The sequence below is a fragment of the Phyllostomus discolor genome, chromosome X, assembly GCF_004126475.2.
Source record: "Phyllostomus discolor isolate MPI-MPIP mPhyDis1 chromosome X, mPhyDis1.pri.v3, whole genome shotgun sequence".
Taxonomy (NCBI): Eukaryota; Metazoa; Chordata; class Mammalia; order Chiroptera; family Phyllostomidae; genus Phyllostomus; species Phyllostomus discolor.
This window is the reverse complement of record NC_050198.1, coordinates 15,119,159-15,137,810: the sequence shown is the minus strand read 5'-3', so window position 1 is coordinate 15,137,810 and position 18,652 is coordinate 15,119,159. Positions and strand designations below refer to the sequence as shown.

General features: G+C 39.4%; 1 protein-coding gene across 1 annotated transcript in view; it reads right to left on the bottom strand.

The window, feature by feature from the left end:
- Positions 1–18,652, bottom strand: part of IL1RAPL1 (interleukin 1 receptor accessory protein like 1) — a 1,208,235-nt gene that overhangs the window by 269,325 nt on the left and 920,258 nt on the right. Inside the window, exon 6 of the mRNA XM_028523164.2 lies at positions 88–162. Coding sequence (XP_028378965.1) covers positions 88–162 — 75 coding nt within the window. The remainder of the gene's footprint in view (positions 1–87; positions 163–18,652) is intronic.

The window sequence follows — 18,652 nt, the reverse complement described above, 5'->3', positions numbered from 1 at the left end:
TGTTACATCAGGTTACGGCACAGCCTTATTGCCTGTCAGAATGCATATGGAGAAAAGTGTATTGACTGGAATTAAGGAATCACTCACCCAGCTGAGTCTCCTGAATTGTCAGTTTGCTTTCCACAGGATACAAAAGCTTGGGTGGCTTATCAGTCAGAGGAGCTAGAAAAATAATAATAATACCAACTATAGTTAGCTGCATGAACGGAGGGATAGAATACAGTTTATTTTCCTAAATATTTTTCCCTCTCAGAGTAGCGTGTCAAAGCATTCTGCTAAGTAATGACTTGCATATTGCAGGCAGCACCTTCAGGCAAACTGAAGAGCTGTTAGATCGTACACGAGTCCAATGTGACACTTCCAAACTGACAGTCACATGAGACTGTTTAAGTACTGAATCCGGATTGGTCACTCTTTAAGAACGTATGACTGTGTTTTACCACATCTTTTCAATTTGTACATTTTTTTCCTGTTTAAAGCATACCTCGCATTTATTGTGTTAATTTAAGCTACACATGATACATGTACCAGGCATTTTAATGACTTTTTTGGCATAATGTTGCCTCGTTTTCCTTATTCCCATTCCTAATTTCCACACCTTGGATCACACTGCCTCAAAACCCATAACTTTGGAATTAGACTATTTCTTACACACACACTCTATAAATGGGGTAGCAATATGACATTAAAATAGTATCAATACAAGCTGCACACTCAAATATGCATACAATTATTTACCAAAGCCATGTTTTTAAATGATAGTTTCCATTTAGTCAAAACCTCTTAATAGCATTATCTGTTACATTTTATCATATTTATTACTAATTTGCATGATATACTCTCTTTGATTTTTAAGTTTCCATACATCTCTACTCTGCACGCTCATCAACTCATCAATTATCATACTACATATCTAACGGTTTCCTATTAAGCATCTTGCAAATAGTTTTCCCACTGCATATTGCATTCCTAGCTAAACTAGACTATCTGGACCTTAGACAAATAGCCAGTTCTCCTTCATTAAGCCTCCCTCCCCACTCTCGCTGATTGAAATGCCAAGGTCCCTTGAAATCTGTCACTGCAACTTTCACTCTGTAGCAAGTACAGAAGTGATCATTTAAGGGCTGCTGAACTAAATGTTTCTGCTTTGAAGGCTTCCTTCCTTCCTTGCCAGGAGGACATGCCAGTTGGTTGATAACTGGAAGGCTAATCTAGTCAGCAGTGCCCAGACTTGGCCACATGTCCTCATCACCAGAGGATTCGAGAATTAAATCTGCTTCAGCCACTCACTCCCATTGCTCTGTAAGAGAAAACACAGTCGGTGCAAACGGATGATGCATCCCAACTCAGAAAAACAGGGTGAGTTTTAAGAGTCCTGGTTTGGGAGACCAACCGCATGTAGGATCAATGGCTTTTGTTCATAACGAACTGAATGTATTATTCACTCATCTTTGTTAATATTTAACACAGGGATGGGGATGAAAGGGAAGGGAAATTTGGGTTGAGAGGATATTAATTACTGTGAAATTCTTGTCAAAGATTTAACACCCTCTAATTCAGCTTAAATACTCTTATTTCTTACCTACAGTGATATTAACAGATTTTTATTCTCCTACCAGCTTAGTAAGTAGATTATTCACTAAATGTTGGCAAAACAGTTCACCGTTAGTAGGTCAAAACACCACATTCCTTAGGCTCTGGTTATCAAATGCTTTCAATGAACTTGAAAACCAACTATGGTATCAAAATAAGAGGTTTATTCAGCAAATTAACTCAGTTCACAAAATCTTGTGATTATACAGTTTCAAGGAGACAACTCAACAGTTTGTTACAGAAAGCAGCTGAAAGAGATGTTCCTGTTCAAACACATCTGGCGCTAATTTATAGTAAGAGAAAAGATCTTCCGAGAAAGATAATAAACTCCTATGGAGCACACGCATTCAGAAGCAGAAAATGCTTGCGTGCTTTCTGCCCCGACCTACCACCCACGCCCATCATATGGTGTTACCTCCTTAACACCTTTCATAGAACTCTCAGGCGACAGCTCCAGTCAGCAGAGGAATTGTACAATGTCGGAGCCAGAAAAAAAATGATATGCTTATTAAAAAATGTGTTCCCTACAGTCCTGATTTCCACAGTGCCCCCCTGAGCAGATGAAGTGAAGACAGAGAGAAGGGGTGGTCCGTGGGGCTTGATTCCATGCACTCCTCTCTGACAAAGTAGCTCTGCCTTTTATTCGTTAGATGTCAGCGCTTCACCCAAGATTTTAACCAAAATCAATCAATTAATGAGTGAATGTATAAATGGATAAAGAAGATGTGGTAAGTATATGTATACATACACACACACATACAATGAAACAGTACTCAGCAGTACAAAAATAAAATAATATAAAATCTTGCCATTTGTGACAATGTGTATGGACCTAGAGGGTACACATTAAGGGTATAATGCTAGCTCAAATAAGACAGACAAAGAAAGACAAATGCCACATGATTTCATTTATGTGTGAAAGTTTTTAAAGACTTTATGTATTTATTTTTAGAGAGAGGGGAAGGGAGGGAGAAAGAGGGAAACATCAATGTGTGGTTGCCTCCTACGTGGCCCCCTATTGCAGATCTGGCCTGCAACACAGGCATGTGCCCTGACTGGGAATCGAACTGGTGACCCTCTGGTTCGCAGCCTGAGCTCAATCCACAGAGCTACATCAGCCAGGGCTGTATGTGAATTTTTTTAAAAAAATCAAAACAAGTGAACAAATAAAACAAAAAGGGACTCATGGAAAGAAAAAGAAACTAATGGTCACCAGAGGGAGGAGGGTGGAGAGATGAGTGAAAAGGGGAAGAAGAATATAATTAATAAGTGTGATAACTTTGCATGGGGACAGATGGTTACTGGTCTTAGTGTGGTGATCACATTGTAAGAAATATAAATGTCAAACCACCATGTTGTATACTTGAATCTAATATAATATTGTATGCCAACTATAGTTTAATAAAAAAAATTTAAAGAATCGATTCCACTGATGTATATTGAACACTATAATGTGCTAGGCATTGTGATGGGGGTGTGGAATAGCTTGGTTTCTGCCCTTATGCCTTATACTCATCAAAAGTAAAAAGTAATAATAAAAGTAAACAATTCTGAGCTTATTGACCTCCCTTGTTTTAAAGATCAAGAATTCACAGTACAACCAGAACAACTGATTTGCCAAAGGTAACAGAGCAAATTCAAGTTAGAGGCTTTGCTAGATCCTTATCTCTGAATTCTTTGTCATCCGCTCCTTGAAGATTCTGTCAAGCAACTACTGTAGCTGTTAACAATCTGTTAGGAGAGCAAAAACATGCGACTAAATAACCATAACCTATATAGAGTGCTCTTACTGTGCAATGTGTCATCTATAAATGTCATGTTTTGATATTATGCTATGACGGGTATCAGGTGTGCTTCTCATGTGATTCATCTGTCTTTGATAAAAGTCAACAGAAACTACCAGATTTGACACACTGGCAATATGACTGTGAAAGCAGTAACCATTAAAGCTAAGATGTAGCTCAGCTCCACAGTCGATTGAGGATGAGAAATTTTGCTGCCACCAAGACAGTACATGCGTTCAATGATCCATTATTTGAATGTTTCTGACACTTTATGGTGTTTCCTAATTATTAGTTGTATCAAATTTAGGGAAGACAGAGCTAGAAAATATAGAAATAGCAATGACCAAACAAAATCAACACACACAAACAAAAGCCCTCTTTATTTTCTTCATGGGCAAAAGTGGTACTGGAAGGAAATTCAAACAAATTACAATAAAAAATAATTAGCAGCAGACCATGACAAGACCAACTCTCTCTCTCTCTCTCTCCCCTCCTCCCCCTCTTTCTGTCTCTCCCCCACTCTCATACACACATAAAGACACACATACACACTCACTGACTAAACTGAAATCATTGAAAAACTAAAGACAATCCAACAGTAGTGATAGGGAGCACAGGTTGATTTTAAATACTAATCATATTCCGCTTAACAAGAAAAACCCACAACAATTACAATAGAAATCTTACTCTTGCTAATTATGTGTTAAAGTAATCCTACATATCCACCAACCAAGCATTCCCAGCTCTCAGAATATCCTATTGACAACAGTAAAGCTGATACAATTATTGAAAATAAAACAGATCACTATTACAGAGTTATAAGTATGTGCTGATTGACAAGAGTGTTCTGCAGAGAAGGGGCATTTTAGGACATTTGTTTTGCTTGCCAGCTGCCAGTTAGAGACATAGCTAGAAGTGGGTATACATGAAGTTGTGTGCAAGACTGATTCTGTATGTTAAGGTTACCTGACTAATCATAAACAGATACAGTCTTTCTTTTACTCCCATTCCTTGTACACTTGGGTTATGAAACAGTGACGTATAAGGTCCCATCTTCCAAAAACAAGTGACAATGGACCAGGGTAATGGGGCCAGTGGTTTTGAAATTTTCTGATGTTTTTAAGAAGAAGAGAAATGAAGAACAAACTGACAGTAACCAGAGGGGAGGTGGGAGGGAATAATGGGGAGCAAAGGGGGGAAGGGTTTTCAGGAACAACTACAAAGGACACATGGACAAAACCAAGGAGGGGTAGGATCAGCGGTGGGAAGTGGGGATGGCTGGGGTAGGGGGAATATGGAGACAACTGTACTTGAACAACAATAAAAATAAGTAAATAAATAAAAGATACAGAATAAAATGAGAAAAACAACTCAAAGAGTAAATAAAAGTGACATTATCTTTTAAAAAAAGAAGAGAATGTGAGATATTTAGAATGAAAGTACATTTTTCTGTTGACCAGCCATCACTCGAATTTAATTTTAGTCCCTTAAATACTAATCCCTCAAATACTATTGAGAATACTCAATGCTTCTTGGATACTATAATCATACTACCACAAATTTATTCTTTTAAAGTCATAGATAATTTTCAAAATATATTTTAAGTAATACATTCTCTGCTTTGCTTCTTAGAAGTATTAAATGGTAGAATTAGAAAGATCACGTACTTCACTTTCAGGGAGATACAGGTGTAATCATTCCCGACTTTGCTTTATTGGTTTGGCAGGTTGGAGAAGTTATTTAAACTCTCCGAGTCTCCATCTCCTTATATAAAAAAAAAACTGACATAAATAGTTTTCCCTTATGGCTTGGTGTGAGGATTAACTAGGAGAAGAGATTAAGTGCCTGGATATAGTAAGTAAAAAAATAAATCTGTTCTTATGACATGCATCAAACTTTGGGACAATACCATTTAGCATTCTATGTAGTCTGATAAGAAAACTATTTCTGTTCATAAAATAATGAACTGGATGTGTAACTAAGGTTTCAAAAGCATTTAGCTCCTGAATTTAAGAATCATTAATATCTCCAACATTAGTTTCCACAGCAGGAGAACTGATGTATCTTCAAGAACACAGTTAAATAGAAAACATTTTGAAGACATTTAGATATGCAAGCAATGCACTTGGATTCAAGTTGTACTTCAAGATAAACAAAACACAGCTCTTCAACAGTCACAGAGCTTAGAACCTGGGTAATTATAACTCCATAATTCATTCTCAAGAGCATTTATGAAGTAGTTACAAATAGTAAGTGCTGTATTAGAAACAAAAACTAAATTAGACATGGAGTCTGGCATCAGACTATATAAGAGAGAGCAAACATATGATGCCCTGTGATGAGTGCTACCCTCAGAGATAATTTCTTTACAACCCGATTGCAATCTACCAACTAAATCTGGTCACAAAACAGCATCACAGATTTATGCAGGTGAAAAATAAAACATGTCTTGTGGCACTTCCACCAACACACTCCATTTTACAATGTTTCTTTATTTGTATGTATTTTTGTTTAACGTAAAAGAGTTGACAAACAGCTGCTTATTTTTGTAGCAAGTCCAGGGAATGTGCATGACCCGTGGAGCTTCAGTGCCGGAGAATGGGAATTCAGTTTAGCTCTCTCTGGCCTGGAATGTTTTCACATTAATTTCTCATACTGGGGCATAGAGCTTGTGAGAGCTATAAGCAAGAAGACACAATCTCATGGTCTTTGGGAGAAAAGCTGAATGGACAGGAGAAAATATCACCATATAATAGGTGAAGCCATTTGCGGGGAAATGGTACTTCACTTTTCACTTATGCTAATGCCCTGGGATCGGCAATGCTTCTCCTTTCTGTTGCAAATAATTCTGGTGGCTCACAGCAGGGTCACAGAGGCTCAGAAGGCTGCAAGAGGGACGGGAGAGGCACCACAATGGAGCAGAGAAGTACAGGGACGAGAGCCACTGATGAATGAATTAACATCATATATAAGATAACCTTGATCTAAGAGTCACGTCAAATTGACAGAGCAAATACTCCCAAGGATGTAACTGTTACTATACCTTCAAAATGCATGTTTTCCGGAGAATCAAGAAATTCATTTGACTAGCTTTGATGCTTTTATTTTATTCATATAGACTGATACGTGTTGCTTATCAGGCAAGTAAAACAAACATGTTCAGTCATTAACCAAATACCTTAAAGCATCTCTCTGCTAAGCCCTTTTCTAGTTACTAGAGAGCCTAACAGTGAACCAGAAAGACAAAAGTCCTCCTCTCACAGAGCCTGCATTCCAGAGAGGGGGATAGGAAATATGGGTGTAAATGAATACATGCACAAGATAACATCAGATGGTTATAAGTACTATATAAACAGTAGGTACAAGAGAAAGCGACTAATGCAGGTGCTGTGTTGGAGAGGAATGTCGGGCAAGTGTCTCTGAAGATCCTTTCAAACAGATCTGTGCGAAGGGAGGGAACCAGCCGTGTGAAAACATAGAGGAAGATGATGGGAGGCAGAGGGAAGGACAAGTGCAAAGGCCCCGAGATGCGGATGCACTCAGATGTTTGAGGGCTAGCGCAGGTCATTATAGCAATACTGACATCAGCAAAGAGTGGTGCTGAGTTCAGAAGACAGCCACGGGCCAGTTCAGTCAGGGCTTTGTAGCGCATAGAACAGAACTGGGTTTTATTCCAACCATAATGAGAAAGCCCTGAAGAGTTTGGAAAAGAGCCCTTGCTAACAGTTATAGGCCAGAAGTTTCACTCTGGTGCTGTGGTGTTTAAGTTTGGGAGGATGGAGTCGCGTGGAGGCAGTAAGGCGGAGAGGAGAGGCAGGAAAGCCAGGAGGTAGGTATTGAAACAGTCTGCTGAAAGGTGAGGATCCATTGGTGTTGGTGGTGGAAATGACAGCATGTTTTCCTTTGTGTTTCTGTTCTGTAGGTAGAATTTACAAAATTTACTGATGGACTTGATGTGAAATGTAAATAAAAATCCAGGACTTAAAGGAGGTCCCCAGATAGGGGCTCGGCCAAATACATGAATGACAGTTCCATTTAATGATATGGGGGTGGGGAGAATGCAAGAGAGACAGTTTTATGGGGTAGTAGGAACCAAGAGACAAACATTTATAAATCAATGCAGTCACCTCCCTTTATCCATAGAGGCTAGAGAGTTTTACTATTAATGACTGATTTATATTTTGAAAAAGTGAGCCACTGAGCCACTCCTCTTCTCCTCCTGGTCCCCCAAAGGGCTGAGAAAATGTTCTCAAGTTTCATATTTCAGGCTAATGCCATATTCACTTATCATGAGATAAACTTTGGCTAACCTCTACTATATTTTGCTTTAACATCATTCATAATGAAAATGTATAATACCCCCAATCTTACCTTTGACTAATAGATTCAGGGCCAGGCTAAGCCAGGAGAGGAAGAACAGTTCTCCAGTTCAATGCTATGTGAAGTATATTCAATTGGCTAATTTAATATCACCATGTTTAACTTAGTTGTTTGTTATTTTAAAGTATTTATTATAAATTACTGTTCTAATATAGTTAATCACTTTCCAATATCTTGGTCAAGCTTCCAGGTAACATAAACAATGAAAAAATCATATTCATTGAGTTATTGTTTTTCAAATAGAATCACTCAGGAACAGCATAGGAAAAGTTAGTTAATGTGGGGCTGGTGTTAGGGCTCAGGCCCTCTATGTATTTGTCACCTGCTATAATTGTCTCTTAAGTCCCAGATCTCATTCAGTCCCCCCTGTACCCCCTGATTATAACCAAACAAGCTGAGAAAAATATGGAGGGCAAAGAACAGAGAGCATGGGTAGACAGAAGACATGAAGGGGACTTCATATGTTTTAAATCTCATCTTTTAAACCGTTGCTGCAGTGGCTATTGCATAAATGTTGGGGGGATGAGTTCTAACTGGCTGCAGGACTGATTTCAACCACATAAATAAATTTGTGCATTGCCAAAGCAAAATACAAATGGTGAGAAAAATAAAACAATACCTAATTATTTAGATAAATAATGATGGATCCTAGGAAAGAATGCTGATTGATGTAATAGCTATAATCAAGTAGGTGAGCATGCCAATTACTGTTTTCACTTCTGTTGACAGGCGAGGACAAAAATTAATGGTCACCAATTAGCTTCTAGGGACAACAGGCAATTCCAAGAAATTACATGCCTTGTGAGGGGAAGTATGTTTTCTGTAACAATCAGAAAATAAGAAGAATTATGATAGCACATCATTTTTCCTTTTTTATTAGTATATAAAGGCTCTTCAAGAAATGACAATGACAAATCCCAGGGTATTTGGAAATACTTATTGAAGGAAAATTGTGGAATAGACAAAAGGTACCATGTGACTGCTGAAAGTCAGATATTGTTTTCATTCTCTACTTGGCTTGGAGTAACACACCACATTTCTGTAATATTTTGTAATGTAATTTAATGGCCCTCCAGATGACATTGGGTCAGTTTATTTATATTGTACTTTGATGTAAAAGATATTTAAACTCCCAGGCTTTTCCTTCAGAACACAGACTTTTGCACACTCACTCACTTGTAAGGCTCTCTGCCAGCGGCTCTCAACTGGGTTGCCACAGCTTGACAAGGGGCCCTGCTTCGCTACCATGCACAGGAAAGCCCCACCCAGGAATGATCTGGTCCCAGATACCAACAGTGCTGAGGCTGAGAACCCTGCCCTATGCTAACCATATATTAAAAGTAGTTTTATTACCTATATTTCAAACCTGATTTGGGCCGAAGACTTCAATTTTTCTGGTAGACTGAAAACGATTGAAATTATGGGGGTTGAGGACAATGCTGTCTGCGCAAGTGTAAAGTGGAAGCTGTGAGGGTCTATGGCATCTGCATAGGGTTAGTACCCAGGTATGACAGGGTTCTGCGGAGAGATGGGAGGCCAAACTGAGGAGAGTTCCTATAAAGAACGAGTAGCCTTCTCTTCCTCCTTCCAACACCCCGTAGGAAGAATGCTCACCGCCAAGGCCTCTTGCTCTGACCCAAATATCTAAAAATGAAGAGGTTCTTGTCTTAAGACACAGAATAATTCATCTAATGCAGAACAGCAGAAGCATCCCAGTTCTGCAGAACTAATTCTAATGTATTATAAAACATTTAGCCGTTGAAATATTACAGAATTAGTGTACAGAAAAAGCTTCCCAATACTATTATACTTCAGTTAATGTGGAAATTGGTTGCAATCACTGAACACATATTTACCAAAAGAAGGTAGCCTAAAAAAAAATTGTTTTTGGTATGTTGCAGTAACTCTTCAAAGGAAATAGCCACGAATTGAAAACAAAGTAGCCCATGTAATATCTCAATTTATCAGTAAAAGTTAACACTCTGCTTAATTTCATTCACAAACTATTAAGTCGACAAGTTGTTAACTGGAACTCTCAGCATAAATTTAAGGCTTTTAAGACACAAGAACATATATAAATACACTTATATTTATGATGCAAATGTCATATGTATAGGAAAAATTAACATACCATATTTGGGGGTATGCAGTTACATTATTTCATTTGACCCCCAATTTGTTACAATGAAAAGATCTTGAAACTTCTCCCCAAATGAACACCCAGTGAGGACTGAAGCCAAGATTAGAACCCACCTCTCTGATTTTCATGGTCATATGCTTTCCATTTTTGTAGACTGCTTTTCAGCATTTGTGATTTCTAATGCAGTTTGTACTAGACACCTTGATTTCTTCTGGAGTTTCGGGTGACATGGGACAGATGGGGAAGCATGACTTTGATAGGGTTTGGAAACAGAGATGGAAAGGTCTGTGATTTGAATGGACTTCATTGGGACTAAACTCTATTTGACAATAGTGAACTTGTATCGTAGAATTTAAGTCCCACACTGCTTTGTTAACTTTGGAAAGGGGGAATATGTCTGCCATTGATTGACTCTCAGAAGTGGAACCCTTTAGAGATAACAGAACTCGACGACGTACAGTTTGACGCACTCATTATGACAGTGGACCTCCTCCACCAAAGTAAGCATTTTAGAAATCCTATTAAAACTGTTTCCAAAGATAAAATGAACCTCAATAAGCATGATCTCCATTGAAATTCAATGTTTATGAATATAAACTAAATTAAAAAAATTTGTAGTAATTGTATAAAATATTTAAAAATGTCCTTTATAGTGACATTTTATAACACAAATCCTGTAAAAGTATAATATCCCTTTGCATATAGTGCAGACACATAAATTAAACACACAATTCTAGTCATACTATGCTCATTCTTGTAGATGAATTAAACTTCATCAGTAGTCAACTTCTTATGGAACATAAGAGGTGGGCCAAATATTGATATATTCAGCTTTCACACTCGGTTTAACTTTGCTGACCTCCATTACAGATAAGGCTGTATTAGGTGACTGCACAGGTTCCTTTGACATTCTATGAATCTAAGCGAACTGAACCCTGAACGTCCACTATAGTAGTAATATAAATATTGTGTGTTAAATTACAGGCTGATTGTAATATTTAATGGTGTTGCTGCTTTAAAAAAACATGCCTCCAAATAATTAGTCTCCCTCTCTCCCTTTCTTGCTTCCTTCTTTTTTCTTTTCTTCCTTTTCCCCTTCTTTCTGTTTATCCTCTGCTCCTCCAGCCTCCCTTTCCCTCCTTCTTTTTCCCTTCTGCTCTCCCTCCCTACCTCCATCTCTCCCGCCTTTCGCTTCATACTTCCTTCCTTCCCAAGAACTGCATTTTGGAAAGCAACCTGAAGGAAAAGCATTCTGTTTTCTCTATTCTGGGTACAATGAAAAAACAGAACCTAAATTTCCATTCATTCATAGCTCACTTTCTTCTATCATTGCTCTTCCTGTTTAGATTGTTATCATTCCTCTAAGTGACACTGTTGGCAATAATCTTTTCTACAGAAGTCATTTTATAAAAGCAATTATTTAACAAATAATAACCTCTTACCTAAAAGGATTTTAAGCAGCTTTGACAAAGTTTAAAGGCTTACTAAACAGTTCCTATGGCAGTTTTTTATTGTTTCACAAAATGAAAATCTATCACAAGTCATTAAAAATGTGATTACTACCAAACAAAAACAAAAAGAAAAAGAAAAGCATGGCTATGAGCAATAAGACCAGGCACTCTTTAAATAAAACTTGCTATTCAAATCTAATTATGCTGCGAATGCTGTTATATTACTTTTGCTATCAGTGCATAGCCAGGAGTAACTTGGCAACTAGTGGAGGTTAGTCATTTTAAGAATTTTCTTTTTAGCAATGCAGGAAAGAATTGCAAATTTATTCTTAGTTGCATTAAACATCACCGTTATCCTCTAAAGAAAATTTTTAAAAAGCCAGTAACAAACAACAACAGTAATGTGTACACAGAATTTTATTTTGCTGTTTCCTCTATTTTTGTGTCTATTATGCTTGAAATTGTCCATAATAAAAATAGCTGTTTTTATGTCACGGATATGCAAGCTTCAGGGTTTGGTAAATTTTTTGCTGTTACATAGAGCATGAATATGTGCATATATCTACACATGTCCCTACAGTGAAGCATAAATTATAAATTCCGAGCCAAGTTTATCACAAGAAATGAAATGAAAGTGAATGGCATCTACGCCAGCTCAAAGCAATACCAAGGCTCTATTTGCTCAGCAAAATTTGTTTCTATTACATGTTCCCATTTCTTTGTTTATAATAAATATAGGAAAGGCATTTTACTTTAGGAAAAAAGAATTGAAAAACACAAATACAATTTATCAGTTAAATATGACTGAGATACAAATTGTCCTAAATCTTAGTAGCTGAAAATAGTGGCCCTTTATAATTATTTGTGAGTCTACTAGATGGCTGGGAGGTTCAGCTGATCTGGTTCAGGCTTGAAGGATCTTTGCTCAGCTCCCTCATGCATCTGTGGTCAGTAACAGGTCTAATGTGTGTGGCTTTGCTCATCTGGCCTGGGTTTGCTTACATCTCTTTAGCTAAGACTTTTATTCAGCACCTGATATTAGACCAATGGAGGTTTGGAAGCAGGGAAGTTACATGACACAATGTGAACTTCTTATGTTCCTTTGCAGTCTGGAACTCTCCTCAGGCCGCAATGCCTCAAGCCCACTGAACCATTTCCCCAGTTCGCTATTCTCTTGGGTTGTTTTGGCTCATTTTGGAATGCCACATCATGCCTTCTTAAACCCTAACTCACCCTCCATAACTACCACAGATGTCAATTCTCAGGCTAAACTTTCCTGACTCCTAATGGGGCCCCTACACACAACCTCCTTACCTCTTTCCTGCCTTTAAGACAGGGGTGTCAAACTCATTTTCACCGGGGGCCACATCAGCCTTATGGTTGCCTTCAAAGGGCCGAATGTAATTTTAGGACTGCATAAATGTAACTGCTCCTTAACTCCCTAGTTAACAGTGCCAAGCTCCCTAGGGGCAAGGAGCTTGGCACTGTCGCCAGGTAGAAACAAGGTGCCGGGCCGGATAAAACAAGGTGGAGGGCCGGGTTTGGCCTGCAGGCCTTTTGTTTGCCACCTGTGCTTTAGGAGGTCAGGTTGTTCATTTTCCTTCTATACATCTGACTTCCTCTTGAGAGTATAAATTCACGGAGAATAGGAATTATGTTTTTAAAAAATTTTAACCTACTTGTCTCTAATGCTTTCAGTGTTTTCATTAACAGGTAGAAGATAGTGAATGCTCAGAACTTTTTTGGTAGAATGACTGACTAGTCAAGGAAAGATTTAATTGTATTTTATACATTCTCTCTTAAAAGGCAGTAGTTACATGCTCCTTTCTTCTAAAGATTCGCATTAAAACTGTTCATTAAAATACATTTTGGATGGCTAATGAGATAAGCTTCAGTATGTAGGGAAACTTACTCATCTAGAAAATGTACTACGTGCATCCAGAGAGTAATGATTACTACCCTCTGAAAAATATTAAGTACCAGCTATTTGCACACTTATATGAGAAATACATCATCCTTCAAGTGATTTATGACCAGGAGTTAGTATATTCAGCTATATTACTTATCTTTGGGAAATAACTTTTAATTTTTCACTTTTTTTGTCCGCTATAATATAAAGATGAATGTAATCAATCACTCAATCAACAATATGTAAGAACTTCCAGTGATTAGCCTAGTAATTTGGGCTGGCACCATAGTGCAAGGCCAAATACGTACAAAACAAGATATCCACACACAAGTAATTTACACTCTGGTTGAACAGACATGAACAATAATGCAACAACAAATGAAAGGCACCATTTGATAACAAGGCGAATTATGTAGTCTTGGCTCTGGGTGATTTCACAGTTCTAAGTTAAGGGGCAGAAGAGAGAGGTTATGACTAACCAGAAATTCATGGATGAGCAATATACAATGTGAGCAGGTACACAACTGTGCCTGAACCAGGTTACCCAGGAAGGACCAAGACTTTCCCTGTCTACCACGGTGTCTCTCACACACTTGGCAACTCACTGGTTGTCTATGGGTAGGGCAATGCACCCTGAGGTAGGAATTAAGATAACAGCACAAGTCTTGGGAATCAAGAAGTCAAACAAGGAAGCCATACAGTCATACAGTGTGTTCCAAGCAAGTACAAGGTTAACAGACCCCATTATCAGACTCCTTTCATAGGTCTGTCTCCTATATCTGCAATGCAAATAGGTCTGTCTCCTCTTTGTCTCCTATATCTGCAATGGAAAATCAAAGGCGTTTGAGTCAGGAAGTCCCAGGTTCAAACTTTGGCTCTGCTTCATTACAAAACTGTTTTAGGCATATTATTCCACATATTTGAAACTCAGTTTCCTTATCTGTAAAGTACATATAAAATATTCTTCTGAAAAGGAATCGATCTTTTAAAGGCTTGTTGTGACATCTACATGAACCCCTTGTAAGAGTTGCTGGTATGATGCCTAGCACAGCCAATGGGCTTCATATATGCTTCTGTACATTAATATTCATATTAAGGATTTGAATACCACCAGAAACAAGGTTAAAATGTACCTGAGAAATAAAAGAGGGACTGGTCATTCCGAAAAGAAAGAGCAGCAGCACGAACAAGGAACAGAGCTGGACTTGAGAGATCGCATACACTGACTGAAAGGTTAATGAGATGGTGGGACACACTGGATCGCTGGCCTTGAGACATATGGGCAAATAGGCATCTCCAAAAACAGTTTCTTACAAGAATTAACAAATACAGGAATCATGAGGTGAAGGCCAGATACTAATCCTCTCCCGGGATTAATTTATGAATAAACAATAGGTTGTCTTGACAGGAGACTGAAGGGCTGGAAAATTTTAGTTTAAGGTAAATAATTATAAGCCTACTAAGTAATGGGTATGTTAAAGCTTTTGTTTCAGAAACTACAGATAAGGCCCAACCTGGCTCCTGGGAGGAAGAGCCAACCTCCTGGGGCACTGCTAAAGATTACTGTCTGGGGACCAGTGGAGGCATCCGGGCCTTTGTGTTCCAGGGAGAGACAGACAACCACTCATCTCTGGAAACAGCTAACTGCCCAGGACAAGAATGCTGCAGTTTCTTTCACCTCATTCTTCCTGAATTTCAAAACCCCTCACTGCACCTTGTTTACTCCCAGGTATAAAAGTATTGGCCTGGAAAGAAAAGACAAGATGGTCTGTTAGGGTATGAACCCACTGTCTTCTCAGATTGCCAGCCATCTGAATAAAGCGCCCATAAAGATTCAGTGCCTGTCTCTGCTTATTGGGTTTGGTAGTGACAGGCAGCCTGAATGCTGGTGTCTTTTCCGGTTCCAGTCTAACCTGTTTTTCCTAACTGTTGATTGAAAATACGTAGTGAATTTTGACAAAATTACATTCTCCAGAATTCTCTGGCTTGGATTAAACAGTGCTTCGATAACAATGGCTTGTGAGCAATAGCTCATTCCACATTGATTCATTTAGCATAAAAACTGCTAAACACAGAGCACTGGCTTCATCAAGGACTGTCAAATCATTTAAGACGACGAGGCGGGTGGTAGCCATGACATTGTCTGTAAAGCCCAAAGGTGAATTATTAGACAGCTCCAGGCCCCATCAGAAGAACAATGCAGACCACAAGTCACCTGAGCTCAATAAGGGAAGGCCTGCAGGTATGACTTTGAAGCCACTTATAGGCAACAAGCGCTGTTCTTTGCCACACCATCAAACAACAAAAAGAGACAACAAGACAGAAAGAGAACACAGCTAGACTCAGCCTGAAATATCCAACCATATTTGCCACATTAAAAGATTAGGTTTGCTTTGATACCCGTATTCTCAAGTTTGTGCTCTATTAATTTAATCTGTGCCTGCTGGTCCCACTATGGGTTGTTAACACTTCAAATTAATATTTGTTGTGCCTGATAAATTGCTAAATCATGCTTTTTGCCATCTTTGGCTCCTACTAGATTAGAATATACAGTTTAGAATTTATACTCCAGCTGCACGATCCAACATGATAGCTACTAGGTCAGTCTCGGCAGTGACATTTCAAGAGCTCAGTAGCTACATGTGCCTTGTGGTTACTTTACTGTACAGGCAGACCTGGGACATTTTTGTTATTACAAAAATTCTACCAGGCGGTGCTGGACTAGAATTACTCTCAACCTTTTTCATGCCATGACATGTATACGTTTGTTGGGCACAGTGGAGTAAGCAATCTTGTGGTCAGCCATCCCTGAGAGCATAGAGGAGTCATTATTTTAGCACACCTAAAGTCCAGCTGGGGTATAACCATGTGTCACTGCATGTCAGTTGGAAAGCTGTGCCTTAGTGAATATCCAGTCCAATATATCGGGGAAGTGTAGTGGCTTATCCTCTTGAAAAACAAGTACCAATCAGGTCTGTATTGCTAATTAAAAGAACAGGTAATCATAATGTCAAATACATTTGGAAAAAGGCTAAAACTCAAACTAACAGATATCATTGATTATGCGCCACAGGCAAGGCTGTTGCTGAATGTTGAAGCAAATGCTGGTATTGAATTTCGTGGGTCCTACTCCTCAAAGAACTAGCAAACTCACTGGCAAGGCAGAACAAAACTATCTCACCTCTGAAAGCCAACCAAATCATAAAACAGAATGTTGGAGATCTTAGGATAAGTTTTTAAGACAAAAAAAAAAGAGTGATATGTTTTACCTCCTTCTCTTTTAAACAAGAACATACAAGGACTAGGAAAGGTGTGTCATTCACGGCAAGTATGGAAGATGAGTTCCAGACACTGCAGTCAGCTGCAAAATGTCAGAAGCAAAAGGCAACTCTAGGAAACGATTAACAGTGCTGATGTGCCTGTGAACTCCCAAGTTTCTCCCCAAGGCACAGGAAATGTACCATCTTTACGATGATTTTCGACATTAGCAACTTCTTCGGTATCCAGGCAGTATGACCATGGCCCTTAGTGCTAGGCCATGCAAGGAATGCGAGGCGCAGTGTGACCTGAGTGACACAGCCCCAGTTGACAAAAGCATGTGTTTCATGGCTTGGGTCAAGTCAGAGATGGAGAAATGAGCTCCCCGAGTCTTGGATTTCAATGGATTTTTGTACTGAAGAGCTCAAGATATCAGAGAGCTATTCTCATCCCGATATTCTAAGTGTCATTTTATAGCTGGTGGGCATAGAGGTAGCAAGAGGAGTAAGGGGGGTGTGCTTTCCACGAATGCTCAGTAGAGATCTCTGTGCACCAGGCACTCACTGTCCTTCGTGTCGGAGAATTAGCAGTGAACTGAACAAAGGCTGCACGAGGGGAAAAGGCATAGAGGGCACTGAGACAACAGAGCAAGGTGAGATGCCACTGAAAGCAGTGTTACATTTAGTAAAAGTTTGTGAGGGAAGATCATACTAACAAATGGATATCTGAGTGGGAACGTACAGGGAGTGAGCAAACAAGCCATGCAAATACCTAGAAGAGAATTACAAGTGAAGAGAAGTCCACATTCAAAATGCTTAGGTGGGACTGTGCCTAGAATATTCGAGGTGCAGTGAAGAGGTCACTGTATGTGAAGGTGAATGAGTTGAGGAAACCAGGTAAGAGAGAGCAGAAGGATAGGAAGTTAGAGAAATAACAGAGAGCCCGATCACTTACAACTTTGCACGTTTGAGTTGGACCTTTGAGATTGAAAGCCATTGGTGATTCTCTGAGCAGAGAATAACGTGATCTAATTTGTGTTTTTTGGGGTTCACTTTTGCTGCTGTGAGAATATACACAGTTGCAAAGCAGGCTGGCATGGTAGCGGGGACTTAAGAAAGTCCAGATGAGATCTGTTGTCAGCTTGGAGTAAGGCAGAAGTGGCAGAGAAGTGTTTATGTACTGAATATACTTTTGAGATGGACCCTTTGGAAGTTGGACACGTGGCAAGGACAGGGAGCGGTCAAGGATGACTGTGAGGCTTTGGCTGGAGCGACTCTAAGAAAGGAAGATGGTGAGAGGAGTGGGTGGGTTGCACAGGGTAGAAAGATCTGCAGTTGGGTTCTGTTCATTTTAAGTTTGAGATACCTCTTAGACATCAAATCTGAGCTATTTAGTGGGAGGCTGAATATATGAGCCTGGAACACAGGGATGACATCAGGGCCAGAGATGTAAATTTGGGAGCCATTAGCAACTCGGAAAGTATTTCAAGTCATGGGCTGGATGAGATCACCGGGAGGCGAGGGCCCCAATCTGAGCTTGAACCTCCCTTCTCTCAAATGCTGACAAAGACACAAACAAATCTGAGAAATAGCAGCGATTACTGCTCAGCTGCCACATAGCAATGCCAGGCAGCTGCAATGCCCCTGGGTAAGTACCCAAAGTAGCTGGTACTTAGCACTTTTTCAAAATAGTTCAGGAATCAATCTTTCTGACAGTGCTAGAAACACACAGCAAGGCCGCCTTCCACATCAGTAAAAACAACGCATGCGTTATCTGGTAGCATAACCCTAACCTCCACAGCACCAACTGTAGCCACACCGAAGCCTCTGCAGCTTCATTTCTTTTTTTCAAAGAGTTTATTTATTTATTTTTAGAGAGGGAAGGGAGGAAGATAGAGAGAGAGAGAGAAACATCAATGTGTGGTTGCTGGGGGCCATGGCCTGCAACCCAGGCATGTACCCTGACTGGGAATCGAACCTGCAACACTTTGGTTCGCAGCCCATGCTCAATCCACTGAGCTACGCCAGCCAGGGCTGGCTTCATTTCTTTTCCTTGAATAGCTGGATTAGAGATCTAGAGAAGGCCCAAAAGATGCCAGGTGCTGAGCAGGATTTCTGAAACCCTTCTGATCTCGAAA